At 41.7% G+C, this 15,963-nt stretch overlaps 1 protein-coding gene across 14 annotated transcripts in view; it reads right to left on the reverse strand.

Moving 5' to 3' along the window:
• MYT1L (myelin transcription factor 1 like) overlaps window positions 1-15,963 on the reverse strand; it is a 261,507-nt gene that overhangs the window by 207,795 nt on the left and 37,749 nt on the right. For all 14 annotated transcript variants that reach the window (XM_045578831.1, XM_045578833.1, XM_045578832.1 and 11 more), the window contains exon 2: window positions 13,494-13,585. In XM_045578831.1, coding sequence (XP_045434787.1) covers window positions 13,494-13,498 — 5 coding nt within the window. In that variant the 5' untranslated portion in view covers window positions 13,499-13,585. The remainder of the gene's footprint in view (window positions 1-13,493; window positions 13,586-15,963) is intronic.

The raw sequence follows: 15,963 nt of genomic DNA on the forward strand, positions 1-15,963 counted from the left end.
TCTCCTCATTTGAGGAAAAAATAGCACTAAGTAAACAAAATATTTTTTTTTTCTCAAAAGGCACAATGAAAAGCATAAAGAAAATTTCAAATATAAAACACACTGAAACTTGAAACTTTTCAATAAGAACTATTACTACCTTTGGAGAGCATAGTTCATTCCTTAATTTAATTCTTCCCTGAATGACCAAATGTAACTCCTTTTTTTTAAAACTACCTGATTACTGTTCCCAAGTATAATCCTTTTCCTGTATTTAAGAAAACAGTATGTTTATTATATATTGAAAACAGAAAAGAGCCCTGGCTGGTGGCTCAGTTGGTTGCAGCATCATCCATTGCACCAAAAGGATGTGGGCTGGATTCCTGGTCAGGGCACATACCTAGGTTGTGGGTCGATCCCTCGTTGGGGCCACCAATTGATGGCTCTCTCTTTCTCTCTCATGCATGCATGTATGCATGAACTCTTGCTCTTTCTCTCCCTTTAAAATCAATAATAATTTTTTAATGTATCCTTGAGAATTAAAAAGAAAAAACAAAATGGAACAGAAGCAAAACCCTACTGCTTTTGACTCCAGTCTGGAGCATGAATCCTGTCCTACCTCAGACCTCACATTTTCCCACCACACTCCAAGGAAGAAGGGGTCACACACATGTAAACCCGATCCCAGCAAGTGCTTAAAGATGCCAGTCACCCCATGAAAAAACAGATCAGTGCATGAGCTCTGTGGTGCAGAGGAACCTGGGTATGTGGTGTGAACTACGTTTCTAAAAGGCCTTCTGCATGCAGGTATTAAGCATCTCACTGGATTAGTCTAACAAAAATCAATACCAGGACTGTCACCACCTCCTGTGTTTTACATACAGCACAGAGCAGCTCACATCCCGGAACTTGGAGGTGGCACAGAAGAGATCCTTCCCCATTCCCTTTGGTCCCTGACATTAATTTAGTCGGTTCTTTGCGACAAGATCCTCCACAACTAGAGTACTCCTGACTCTCACGAAGCACCTGTTAGAGGGGGCGGTATGCATACGTGCTGGCTGTGTCAGAATGATGCTATTATGCATTGAGCATACTCTGTATAATATGATCCTTGCGACAATCTTATGAATCATATTATTGTCTCTTACTTGAAAACATTGGGGTCAGAAAGTTGAACTTGGCTGGCCAGAGGGCCCTGGTTAGTAGGCAGTCGGGTCAGGATTTGAACCCAGACCTTACTCAGAAGCTCAAGTTCATTCCAGTGCAGTGCCTGGATTCAGACCCTGGCCTGCTGACACCGTGCTCATCCACATTTCCGAATCTCAAACTCAAGCAGCCTGCCCACAAGGCCTGTCCCCTTCTTCTGATAAAGGGCATAGAGACCCAGCATCTGTGCTGCCAGCTCTCCTCACCACAGCCTGAAGCCCCACTCGCATGCCCAGGGCCTGACACCTTTCCCTTTACTCAGATCTAAACACTATCCTGTGGCCACAAAGAAATCCTACGCTCTGAGCCTTCCACTCCACCTTCCTGATACTTCCTTGTACGTTACTTTACATAGGGTTGAAAGTTGAAGAAACCAGGCCGTAGCCCCGTGCTCATATACCCTAATAACATCAACCTGCTGAAGAGACAACACGCACCCTTCTACTGTGGTTGACTTCCATAGGCTGAATTCCAGATTCCTTACCACACTCAGCTGCGACCATAAAAGCCATGGTGCCATTTCCCTGTGAACTGCTCATGCTGCTGAGGACCCTGCTCCAGTCACCCTAACAAGAGTTGGTACCAGGATGATCTGGGAAAGCCAGGCCTTGAATGTCATCGACAGGTCAGTGCTGCCACTTGGTTCAGGTGGCAGTGAGCCATGAAAGCTTAGAAGACGCTTTGATGAGGGCACAGAGAATTACATATAGCAAAAACCAGTGAACCCCAATCAGTTTGGCAAACTTTTTTAAAAGGCATTTCTAATGTGCAAGATATCAGACCAAATGCTAAAGGGAACACAAAATTAGAAAAAGAGATAGTAAGTAGAAGCAGCATGACATTTAGAAGCCGTCAGACTTGGATTCAAATTCCTGCTCTACCGCTTAATGGGTATAAAATCTTGGGCAACTAAATTTAATTTCTTCATTTGAAAATGGGAATAATAACTTCTACCTTTTAAAATTGTCATTATAGTTAAATGAGATTACATAAGTGAAACATTTAGTACATTGCCTGGTACGAAGAAAATTCAATATATATGGGAGCTTCTATTGTTTTTGGAAGTCAGAGTCCTTGGCACCAAAGCAGCATGTCTAGCTGGGAGCATTCAAGGCAGCAAGACAAGCCTGCATATACCATGGGCAGAGAGAGCAATGCCAGCGCCCACAGGGCTCTAGAGGACTTCAGACAATAGAAGTCAGCGCCTGAACAAGTTCTCACTCAGGAGGATGAGGTGGGCACCTGGAAAGCCATGAGCACCTCACTTAACCTTTTAGTAAAGTCACCGTATGTGTAAACTGTTGGTAGGAGGGTACAGACTTCATAGGTATCAGTGGTGAGCATTAAATGTAATAAACCTAAGGCCTGAGAGAAAGCAATCAATGCATTTAGCTTTTGACCCTGATGACAACAAAAAGGAAGGTAAGGAGGTTGAGGCGTGGATATGAGATCTTGACAAAGCCCCAGTGAGCGATGAAGAGCCTCAGGCTGAGGCAGTGGTGCGTGAAGCACCCTAACTGGGACTGGCAGGTGCGTCTGGCACATGTGGCGATAAAGCATGGGACACAGCTCCAGGCATGTGTTTGCTGAGGTTCAATGAAAGCTTCTCATACTGAGTGACCAACAGCTCAGCCTAGCCCTCAACAACCTTATTATGTACAAGAAATCATTTTAAAGGCTTTACAAGCAGTGTCTCATTTAATCTTCACAGCAGCTCTCAGGCAGGTACTAGTATTATGCCCGCTTTATAGATTAATAAAGGGATTATCAGGGAAGCTATACAACTTGACAAAGCTCACAGAGTTAATACATGGCAGAGCAGGGCTTGAAACTCAGATTTACCTGAGCTGTGCTTCTTCTGAAATACGACACTGCTCCCATGGGAGTGAGTCTCCCCAGGTGCAATGATAGCCAATGGAGCCTCCTCTAGAGTGGTTCTGGGTCATTTCACATATTAGGACTTCAATATTCACACCAGCTATGCAGTAATGATGACAGCACCCAAAATCCTACATGGCTTGATGGGTTAAATCTGGAACCCAAAGGTGTAGTAGTGAGAGCACTGCTCGAGGGGAGTGAACCTTGGCTATGCAGGCTACAGGCATCTGCAGCTGAGACCTACAAGTGTACTTAGGATGCGCAGGAGGGGGAACTGGAATTGGGAGCACAGCCAGAGAGAAGAGCACAGGAAGGGTGCCTTAGGACATGTAAGACTGTCCTGTCACCATGGTGAAGAAGAGTAATTCAGCTGCAGGAGACTCTGAACCAGGAAAGGAAGAGAAGAGAGGGTGTGCTGGTAATGTTGGAAGAACAGACTGCCCAGGGACAGCTGATGGCTGGGGAGATGTTTTTCAGATAAATCTAGAGGGAAGTGGGGGAAAACAGACCGTTCATAAGGCAAACAGAAATGACACTCCGGCTAACTCCTTCGGAGCTCCTCCCAGAATAGGCTCCTTTTAGTGACACTGTATGTTGTGCTTAAACACAGGGAAGATGGAAAAATTCTTAACTGCTTTGCCTCTCATTGGCAAGGACCAACGGCCTAGAGCTTAGTGACCAGTGTTAGCTCTGCTGTGTCCAACAACCTGTCGCCACCCAACAAATACCATGTGGTGCGGCCCCACTACCTGCAGGTAAAGGATGAGACTTAACACAAAAGTCCACTCCAATTAGGTTAGACTTGTCATTTTGTAAAATACATTAAGACTCATTTCTGGAAATGATCAAGCCCCTGAATGTCGCGTCAGTGTCAGTGGCCATGGACGTTTCTAATTCTGCATTCTCACCTCGGCACTTGGGCAGATGTGGGTGGGCTACAAAGAGGGGGGGCCTGCCCCAGGGCTACAGATCAGCCTCTGGGTGACACTGCACCAACTCTCCTCCCTGCCCCACAAAATGAGGAACAAAGCTCCCACCTCGTAACAGGTGTGCAGATTACACAAGATCATGAATGCGGGTGGTTGGTGTTCAAGCAGGTTTCAGGTGGCTGCCATTACCAGCTGTGTCTTTGTTTACTGCTCTCTCACTTCTCACCTGGACTATCTGCAGCTCCTTATGACAAGCTGCCATCCAGATCTCAGTAGACTCACCTGTTCAAAGCCAAAGGCTACCAAGTCTGACCTTTGCTCAATAGTCTCCAGCAACAGTTGCAAGCTATACCCCACAGTGCTCAGACTGGATGCACAGCTCTTTAATACGTGGGACCTACATACTTGTCATCTTTTTCTTCCCTTCCTTACCTGAACTCCAGCACACTGAATAACATTGTGGTTTCTGGCATGTGCCAATTCTCATCATGCTCTCACTACTTTCTGCCCAAATCTCCCTCCTCCAATCAGGAGGAGAGAATCTCAGTCGGACCATTTGCATGAACTGGATCCTCTCTACTTCTCAGCTAGAATTATCTCTTACTACCCCCAAGTCATACAGTCCTTTATCAATTCTTCCAAAGGCATTATGGCCTTCAATTTGTACTAGAAATCCTATCTACACACCTGTGGGAAATCTGTGTGGGTACAGATGGAAACAAATGGAGAGCTTTCTGTACTTATATATTCATATACAGCTATTTATTCCATTTGAAAATACATTTTTTGAGTCCTACCGTGTGCCTGACATAGAATGGAATGAAAAGGAAGGGAAAGGAAAGACTTGTCATTTAATCATCTAGTTAATTATAGATCAGTCACACTGAGGTCAAAAAGGTGACAAATAGCAGAGAAAAAATTGCAACCAATCTCCCTAATTGGTGCATGCAAGCATTCTTTAAGTATAGCACTAGCATGACATTACAAACAATAGGCAATCAAGCAAAGCAGCTTATAAAGAAAATACAGCATGGCCCCAGGTTGCTCTGGAGCTCTTGGCCACTTCAGCCAGGACACAAGGCCATGTGCCCACGGGCCAGTTCAAAGGGTGCAGAGACAGAACAGAGTGCTCTACACAGCACTGCATGGCATGTTAATAAGAACGTTTGTCTTTTTAAAATCAGCTGAAAATTGGCCCATTTCATCTTTCTTCCCTTCCTGGTTATTTTGTTGACTTTATTATGTCTCCTAGAATACACAAATTCCTAACCAATGCCAAGAATCCCACAGCCCTTCTCCCTTCCTGCTTTCATGAGAATGATGCAGAAGTGCAGCCATTTGGGTGGCTATCTTGCTTACAGAGCCTGTGCCTCCATGTGCATGTGCGTGCGTGTGTCTGCTGCTTCCAGACCTTTGCATCTCATCCTTAGATAAATAAAACCCAGCTCCTTTGGCCCTCGTTCCATCAGGCTCAGTCTCCTCACAGACTCCTTTCTTGCAGGCATTGTTAGGCTCTGGCCCACCTATTCCTCCCCCCCCCCCCCGGCCCCCCATGTCTGTGTCACCACCTCTGGAGTTCCAGGTCTCTCCTCTAATGCACTCCTTCTTCTCTCTTCCTCAGTCACACAATGCCACAGTCATACTTGAAACCTCCTTCATAACAATAGCTGTATTTTTTCTATGGTCTCTGTTTCTAGCATCCCGGGTCCCAGCTATCACTATTTATCTTCCCTCCTCTTCCCAAATGCGTCGCAAGCCCCTTTCCCTGGGACTGCCAGGCTGATGGCCTTCCCATCCCATCAGTGTCTCTCACCTCTATCCCTCCTTGCTAAGTTACTGCATTCTCTCTCTTCAAAGCTCTCCTGTCTGTTCCATTCTACTCTCTATTGATTACCAATGAACACCCAGGACCCTACAGCTGCCTTCTGTCCTGACACCGCCAATGAACCCTTCCCCTGCAGAGGAACCCAATGGGCCACTCCTCGGCTTGTGTGCTGGGTTCCTTTCTCTCCCTCACTCTGCAGCCTTCCCATCTTCATACTCAGAGGCTCTGTTATTTCCCTTCTTTAAGACAAAAAGCAATGCAAACAAACCTCCCTGGAGTCTGTATCTGTCTCCAACTGTGTCCCTATTACCTGCCATTTAACCAACAGAGCTCCTACAGAAGGCAATTCATGCTCCTGACCCGCCTCCTCTTTCTCCTCTTCTCATGCCAGGCAGCTTGACCCCTACAGTCACCCAGTGGTCAAGGCTGGTAATGACCTGGACGTGACCTAATCAGGGTGGTTCTTGGTGTTCTCTATTCCATCACCTGCAGCAGCCAGAAGTTTTTCTCTTCATCCTGAGTTGGTCTTCCTCCATCCCCACGTTGCCTGACAAGGTCTTTTGGTGAAAACTTCTGCACTTCATAATCCCCGACTGGAGAGTCTTACAGCTCAGTTATCTCCTTTATGAGCTCACTACCATCTGTGCCTCAATAATTACAAACATGCATCTAGAACCCATGTCTCCCTGAAATACAAACTGGGCTGCATATTCAGTTTCTCCGTTCAATACAGAGGGCATCTGGACTTCACCTGTCCTGACTTCCCTTCCCTCTCCAGCTGAGCAAGTGGCCCTCCATTCTGCTCAGGCAAACGTTCTGAAGTCATCCTCAAAGCCTCTTTTTTTCTCATAGTCCATGACCATGCAATCAGCAAATCCTACTGGCTCTTCATCCCACTGGCTCCCAACTGCATCTTCCATCTCCACCATGACCACCCTCGTCTGAATTAGTATCATCTCTTGCTTATGTTACTGCAACAGCCTCCATACTCACTTCCTTTCCCACACTCACTTCTCTTCCCCACCTGCAACTAGAGTAATTCTCTTAAAGTGCCAACCCAGTTAGATCACCTCTGTCCAGAAGCTTCTAGTACCTTTCCATCACACTCACAATTGAAGCTAAACCCTCACTCTTGTCAACACACAACCTACTGGTCTGCTCCCACTACGGCCCATTTACTCTTTCTTGAACCTGCAGCCATGGCCCCGCCTTGAGGCCTTTGCCACACCCCTCTCTGTGCCTGGCCCACTCCTGCCCACACGAGGCTCATCCTCTTACAGCTCTCTAAGCTCGGCCCAGAGTCACCTGCAGCTGGACCCTGACAAACTCCCGTGCCTCCCCTGACCCAGCTCTCAGTTTTCCTCTGTGCTGCTTCAGTTTTCTTCACAGATTTATCCTCATCTAATATCATATATATTTACTTGTTTATTGTCTGTCCTACCAAACATTCACACATTAAGATGAACTCTCTGTAACAGCAATGATATTGTTTTATTTTATACTCTGTTCTTGGAGTTAATGTGATCATTAATTTTTTTCAAACAAAAAAATGAATTATCTAAAATGAAATGATAATACTTAGTCATTGAGGGAAAAGCTAAATATTAAATGAAAGGACACAAACAGTGAGAAGATGGATATCACGTAAGGATTAAAATACATGCACAGATGGAAACTGATCAATAAAGTGTTTGGAACAACAGAAGATGTGGTAAGTTGACTGTCATATAGACCCTCCTGTTCCTATTATATTCCTATAAAATGTGGGGCTACATTACTGTGTAGATATTTACATATACCCTGCCAGAAGACTCAAGTTTTCACTTGGAAAAGTTTCCATTCCCCTAAAAGTGACCTCCTAAGGCGCAGTCCCTCTCCTGGCACATCAGACCCAGAACCAGTTTTTAGAGGGGAGCTGCCCAGAGTGTCTGCTGGTCCGTGACCTGCCCCGGGAGAAAGCGAGGGCACATTCAGGCTCAGTGCTCTGAGGAGCTGCAGCAGAGGCAGCACCAAACCTTCCACTCCACTGTGTTGCAAGTTTGAAAGATTAAGGAGCGAATTGGGTTTTAACAAGAAAAAACACAGAAAAAAAGACCACCTCTGTGACTATCGGGAGGTGCGGGAGTTATAGAAAAGTGCTGCTTTTTCATCCATCCTCGAGATTATTTCTTGATGAAAGTTGGTATTCGTGTTCTTTTTTGTTATTTTAGTCCTTTTGCCTCTAAATTAAAATGAAAATTTTAGAGACCTCTTGGAATACTAAGTAATCATGAAATGAATGTAGAGAAATGACTCTACACATGTCATATATTTGCATGAAAGAAAATGGGAGGCAGGGAGGAAAACATACATTCAAAGTGCTCAAATTTCATAATTTAATTAAAAGCAAACTGAATTTTCTTCCAAAAAATTTAGGAGAATCAGAGCAAGGAGTATTTTAACCACTAATAATGTGTGAAAACCATTAACTTTTACTTTCAGCAATTCTAAATTGTGAGTGTTTATGTTCTAGGAGATTTAGGCTTGATGTAATTTCTGAGACTAATGGGAGTAGTCTAAGAAAGGTCTAGTGTGATAAAAGTATGTATTTAAAATACACAGTAAACATTAACACTGGCTATAAAATTGCAGTATAGGATGTCTTTAATAGTGTCACTTTGCATATATATATATATATATATATATATATATATATATATATATATATATTAAAGTCTCCTTACAACCATAGTCTCACAGAACTCCAAAAGCATACCACAGTGACATAGGGAAAAATATATATTTTATGTCTGTACACCCTGGACTGACAAATCATTGAAACTTATCTCTCTAAGGATGTATGCAATGAACACTATTTCCATTTTGCATTTTTCCTTTTTTATCTCTTCTTTATGACCATCTCTTACCTCCATATCAGACGCCCAGCCTATTTAATCCTTCGAGAAAACCCTTCCAGCTCTGCCCATCTAATGAACACCCCTTCCTGGGAGCTCTTCTAGCACTGGCTCCTGGCACCGAGCATTCACAGTTCTGTCTGCCTTTATCTCATCTTAATGAACTTCCCAGATGCTTGTCTTTGCTCATCTCCTTATCCCTCCTTACGTGGCAGCAATCTCTCCAATACAGTTGTTCATAAACCATGTGGAAACCACTGTAGTCATCTTTCACCAATTGAAATGATGACTGGATTCCCACAAGTTGTACATGGAATCCAAAATTTGAGGGAAGGAAAAAACAGATCTCACATAGAGAAAATATGACAAGAGTTGAGAAAAAAATGGGTATTTAGTGTTCTATATACTTCCATATTTCTAAAACCTTTATTTTGTTTGTCAGGAAAACTGGATTCTTTAGAAAATACATTTGTCCAAATTCCCAATACTGATTTCTTTCTTAGAACAGCTATGAATTAGGATTTAAATAATGTGAAAAAGAGAACACTGTAGGATTAGTTATAAAATTATAAAGTTACTAACTCAAATATTATATAAGGGTAGAATATAAATGGCTATTCAACAAGTATGTGTATATAAAAGTGCAATTATTTACCCTTTGCAATAGAAAAGAAATAAAAGCAATTAAATACCCAAAATACAGTCAGTGTTGTGGCTAATCTGTCTTTAATCTATTAAGCTATACTGTTCTGAAGAAAAAAAGTAAAATATATTCCTAGTAAGTTATGAAAGTCTACTTTATAGCATTTCTTTAAATACCTTTAGAAATATATTCAATGTTACAAGGAACAAGAAATCAGTAATTATTAAATCAATTCTGTTTTTTATTTTAAAATAGAAAATGTAACTATTAATTCCAAAATGCCTTTCATATGCCAAATTGAAAGGTATTTCTACAATCAATTGTTAATATAAGAAATTCCAAGTGGAGAATAAATGCAAAATTCCACCTGTATAAGTTAATGAGAGTGACCGTATGCCAGGCTCTGCTACTCCTGAGGTACTCCTGGTGGTTCACATGACAACATATGCCATCTCCACAAGGACCCTGTGGAGTCCTGGCTTATCACCCACATTTACAGATCAGGAAACTGAGGCACACAGAGACCTTTATCCCAGTTTTCAGAGATAAGCGGTTGAACTATTCTAATAAGTCTGGGACTAGAGGTGTCTCTTCAGTTACTATGTTATGCAACTTCCCATTCATTAAGACATTCTAATGTGAAAAACTTTAAACAAATATAAAAGTGGACAGAAGAGTATAGCAAATCCCATTTACCCATCAATTAATTATATTTGGCCAATGTAATTTCAGCCATACTATCATTTAACAATTACTTCTACATTATTTTGAAGGTAAGTCCAGAAATCATATCATTTTATTTAGAAATCTTTCAGTATGCAGCTCTACATAAGAACTTTGATTTCAGAGAGCCATGACACTATTTACATACCTTAAAAATCAGCAATAATTCCTTAATGCCATGAAGAACATACTTTAAATAGGTTAAATAGGTTAATACTTTATATTTTAACTAGAGGCCCAATGCATGAAATTCATGCACTGGTAGGGTCCCTAGCAGCTGCCAATCGGTACTCCCTCCTGTCCCCTGGCCCTGGTCAAATTCCCGGAAGAATTCCGAGGGAACAATTTGTACACTACCTTTTTATCATATAGGATGTATGAGGTCCAACCTTCAGTCAGATGAATGTTTTTTCTGACTGTATTTTAATAGCTGAGTTTCATGTAAAAGAAAATACTTAAGGATGGTGAGGGAAATTTAAGGGACAAAGTGCCACCTTGAGGTAGAGAGCCAGGTCATTCAGAAGGAATACATACGCCATCTTATAGACCTTACTGATGCCAGAGGATATCTCTCCCATTCTCATCCTAATCTCATCACCTATCCTGCTGACTTGCTCTTGTCACAGTTGACTCCTTACACTGCCTTGGGAGGCTAGGGGCTGTGCCCACCACTCAGGGAGGTACATGGTTCCCTGGAGGCCAACTCCGAGTTGCCTATCCCTCAATCCCGGAATCACTGTGATTTAGGCATCAGCTGAAGGAGACAGCTCTGGATCAGTTCAGCTGTCATCTCTGACCCCAGCCACTTAAAAATGATTGTTAGGATAAAGGAAGCCATCTCCAGAGTGCACCTATGTTTTCAGGCCTCTCAGTCATTTAATATTTCTTCATATCTTGACAGTTGTGACTGTAAGCCCCACTAAGGGTTTCTGGTCTGGGCACAGATGACAAATTCCCTTTGTTCTATAGCTGAAATGTTATAGGGCTAAAAGTATTTACTTTTCCTATATTTCAGGACTATTCCTGAATGGGACTGCAGACTAGAGTGCAGAGGAAAATAATTTCTCTTTCATATCAAAACTCACATATTATTGTCATGATTGAGCATTGAACACAGAAGCAGCAGAAGAAGAGACAGAAAAAGAGAGGTGGAAGGAGAGGATGGAGGGAGGGAGGAAAGGAAGGGCAGGGCAGGGCAGGGAGGGAGGCAATAAGTCTCTTCCTCAAACTTCTACTGGCACCTTGTTCCGTGGCCAGGTTGCTTTTCCCACCCAGTTGATTGCACCTCCAAGTTTATTAGCTGGTTAGTTTTGAGCTGAGTAAAAGCCTTTATTGTATGTCCCTCTGGCTGATCTTTGTTTATGAGGGTTTATTTATATCCTCAAATTGGCAGACACTGGACTCTAGGCACTGATTTTTTTTTTCACTCACTTCTAATCAGGGAATGTGAAGATTAAGTAGGCATCTATTGTTTACTGGATGTACTTACAATGTTTAAAGAAGCAGAGACCAGCATGTAGCAAAAAGTCAAGAATGCAAATTAAGAGTCAATGAAACAAAAGCTTTGCTGTGGTACATTTTATGAAATTTGAAATAGATAAGATGCAAGAAGTACTAAAGATAAATATCAAGAAAGGGGGAAATAAAGAAATAAATTAATAAATTAATAAGTACTAAAGATAAATATCAAGAAAGGGGGAAATAAAATAAGAAATTAATAAATTAATAAGTACTAAAGATAAATATCAAAAAAGGGGGAAATAAAGAAATAATCGTTCACAAAATTTAAAAAGACAATATTAATGAACTAAACACATGTGAACTAAAAGAGAAGGCACTCTTAGAGAAGTCAAGCATGTAACATTTATGCTCATGTGAAGTTCACAATGTTTATAGATTGTGTTTTTGTTGTTTCTATATTTTTGCATATCAAAGTTGCCCTGTTAATAAATATTTACCTCTAAAATAGCCAAATGTTCCAGAAACTACTTGCAGTTCAGAGTTTGCAGTAGGAAAGTCTTTTGTGCCATCCCACCCGCCCCCCAGAGCATCCCAGAGGTGGGAAGCTAAGAATTAGGTGACTTCAACTCTGTCTCTGCCTCTTCAGTTTGACCTGTGTACAGAAGGGCAGCAATGAAACAACTAAGAAAGATCACTAAGAGCACAGATGTGTCATTAAAGACCAAGACCAAGACCAGCCACACCCTTCCAATTACTAAGTATGGATGTGAAAATCTGACAGCGAAGAAAGCTGTTGGAAAAATATTGATTCCTTTGCAATGTTGTGGGAGGAGAGCTTTATGGACATCCTGGACCACCACAAGGACAAACAGGTGCATCCTAGAGCAAATTCGTCCTGAAACATCTCTGGAGGCAAAAAGGATAAACTGAAGCGGTCCTACTTCAGGCAAATCATGAGAAGGCAGAGTTATTTAGAAAAAATATTAGCGTTGGAAAAATAGAAGGCAACAAGAAAAGAGGGAGAGCAAATATGACATGGATGAAGGTGAACACCTCCAAATCATGAGCCATGTCCAATCCACCTGCATATCAATATTGTCTAGCTTAAACAGTAGGTACTTCATTTGCTGAATTAATATCTAGTGTAAGATTTGGAACTGAAATCTTGGTGCTTTATAATATATGTTGAAATAAAATTTCAATCTTTTAAGCCTCATACTATGAGATTACTTTTTCTTAAATTCCTTTTTGAGGGTCAGTAAGGACTGAAAAAGATAATGAGTACAAACTCACACAAAGTGGCCTTGACTCAAAGTAAACATAATGCATGCTAAATGTTATTAAAAATTTGCCTATGAATAAATCTTTAGAAAAGAGGAATTTTACAACAGAATAACAGATTTCAAAAAATATCACTTTGCCTCTCTACACTTTGTTTATCACAGCCTCCATCTGATGGACAAAGGAGATGCCAGGATGCAGGGGGTATACACAAAGGCTCCTTCGGTACTACCCACCAATAAGTTTTTATAGTTTTTATGAGGCCCCAATTAAATAATCTGAGTGGAAGTGTCTGAAATTCACAAGGAGCCATATAAATATCAGAAATAAAAAAAGAAGTTGAAAACACTGTGTAGAAATATAACTTGGGATTAAGGCCCCCAGCTTGACTTGTTTTTCTGAAACATTTAGATTACATATAATGTTCTCATTAGTGTAAAGATATAAGATTAAGTCAAAGCTTATGTATCAGCTTAATGTTCATATTTAATAAACTGAACAATAAAGTAAAACTGAAAGCATGTAAATATCAAACACAAGAAATATGGGTAGGAAAGTACCCTTTCTCAAGTGGCCTAATTCAACATCAGGCATCCAGCATTCTGAGTTCTACTTGTTTCAGGTAACCTTTATGATCCTAATGTAAGTGCAAGGCCCCATCTGCATGAACATACCGCATTCTGTGTCTCCTCAAATGTTAACGTGGATCAGAGATGTCCAGGGGGCATCTGCACACACCTCAGCCACGGCCTCCAAGGGAGCTTCCCTGCAAGAAGAGAAAAAGTGGTTAGTGGGCCTGAGAACCGTCCTCCAACTTCATGGAAACGGCCAGTTTTCTGGCGTGGGAGCTCTTCTCCTTAAGCCAGTGGAGGCTGTGCATGAGGGCTATGCACTCACTGCACTTCAGCTGAGGAACAGTCTGGAGCTACACGTCCTGTCGTCTCCTCAGAGCTGTAGTGCTTTTGAAATAAGTCTGTTCTTTAATAAAATTACAGAGCAAGGTCAAGTGTGTGAAACTTGAGTAAGTCCCTAGGACCCTGGCATACAAAGACCACCAACAAAGGGAGATGAGTCAGAGTGAGCTCAAATGCCCAGGACACTGCCTGCTTGTCAGGTTGTAATCACTGATGTGAATAGAAGGTTCTGGACTACAGGCGAGCACTCCAGAATGAAACATGGCTGTGCCTGCAGAGTCAAATATGGGTCTCAAATCAGACTGCCTACCAAAGGCCGTGTCAGTACTAAGAAAGAAAGATGGAAAGAGGAAGAAAGATGTTTCTGATATTTTCTGTTTTCTAGGTTTACAGGGGAAGCTGGGGTAACTGAAAAAAAGAATTCCTTTGGAATACAAGTTCAACTTTTTCTAACCACCAACCATATTCATTCTAATTTTAGCAATTCTGTGGGAGGAAAAATGAAACATGAAATTCTATGCCTTCCACTTTGCATATATTCCTTACTTCTACCTGGAATGCCCTCTCTCTCCAGGTCTTCACAGCCTGCCCAGAGTCATACTTCCTACTGTGTGTGATGATAGTGAGAAAAGCAAGAATCTTCCTATTAAGAATAACAGCACAAACAATAACTACCATTACTGAATGTCTAACTGAGAAGCCAGACTCTATTAGATACTGAGGGCCCATGACCTCACTTAATCCTCAAAGATAGGAAATATAAATGTTATATCAGCTCAAGATGTGAGGTAGCTCGCTGAGATGCAGCTAGAACAAGGTTAACAGCACTCAGACCAGTTATTTCTGATTCCTTCTGTCTCCATTTTTCTCAGACGCTCCATGGATTCTTCATTATTTTTTAAGAAAATACCTAACATTTGTGACGTGCTCTGGTTCACATTCAGAAATAGACTTTTTGTAGATAGAGTCGATGACGCTTCCAGGACAATATAATCATTATTAAAATGTGGAGACCATCTTAGATCATTCAAAATCTAATCAAATATGTGTACACTTTTAAAAGAAGTAATGCAGATATCAACTTTCTGATAATTTCTAATAAATGGGGGAAATAAAACAAAGAACTGATTCGAAGATACTTCTGAGAATTTCAGGCCTTAGGAATCTTACTTATAACAGAAAATAACAGTAAATCTAGTTTCTACTTGGGTTAGAGTTATCTTGCCTATTATAAGTCAGAATAAAGGTCTTAATGGTTTTAAGTGACCCAAATGGTTGCCTGCACATGGTGACACAGACACAGCAAACAAAGTGGCTCAGTGCTGGGGGCAGACAGCTACAGCCTTGCTTCTTCTCCCTCCTCTGAATGATTATCTGCAAAATGGAGAGAGGGATGCATAGATAGTGAGGGCAGGGATGGAAGGGCTAATCAGAAGAACAGACTTGGTATCAAAAACAACTCTGCTGAGATCTATTGTCCACTCACTTAAAAAGAAGTTTATGGCAAACAAATAGAATTAATGCTCATGTAATCAAGTAGAAAAGTTAGTTGTGCATGTAGATTTGTATGCATGTATATATGCGGGTACACACTATTTCTTCTAAAATTGCCATTCCTTTCATTTTTATCCTGATTGTAATGCAAAGTACTAGGTTTACAACCTGTACAGATGCTCAAAAGTAAGTGATTTAAAGAAACATTAAACTAGCAGGGGCCAGTCCCAATTTTTTAATTTTATTTTAAAACTAGAGGTCTGGTATACAAAATTAATGCACAGGTAGGGTCCCTAGGCCTGGCCAGCAATCAGGGCCAATCAGGGCCTTCCAGCTGCCAGCTGGGGCCTTCCTTTGCTCTGTGCCACCCCCTGGTGGTCAGTGCACATCATAGTGGGCGATCAAATTCCTGGTCTCCCAGTGGAACTCCCAATTGGGGTAGGGGCTGAACTCCCAATTGGGGTAGGGGCTGATCAAGGGCCGGGTTGGCTGGGAGGAAGGGGCCATGGGAGGTTGGCCGGGTGGCACCACCCCACATTGAGCCAGTTGGCTGACCCCAGTGTACGTCATAGCGACCAGTCATTCCAGTTGTTTCAGTCGTTCTGGTCACTTGGCTTTTATATATATATATTTAGATTCTAGTTACCTTACAGCTATTTCATATGGTCTTTTAAATCAATAAAATCATAGTTATTTATTCATCAATTTTACCACTTTTAAACAGAGGAAAAATGAT

The sequence above is a fragment of the Pipistrellus kuhlii genome, unplaced genomic scaffold (assembly GCF_014108245.1).
Source record: "Pipistrellus kuhlii isolate mPipKuh1 unplaced genomic scaffold, mPipKuh1.p scaffold_m20_p_106, whole genome shotgun sequence".
Classification (NCBI taxonomy): domain Eukaryota; kingdom Metazoa; phylum Chordata; class Mammalia; order Chiroptera; family Vespertilionidae; genus Pipistrellus; species Pipistrellus kuhlii.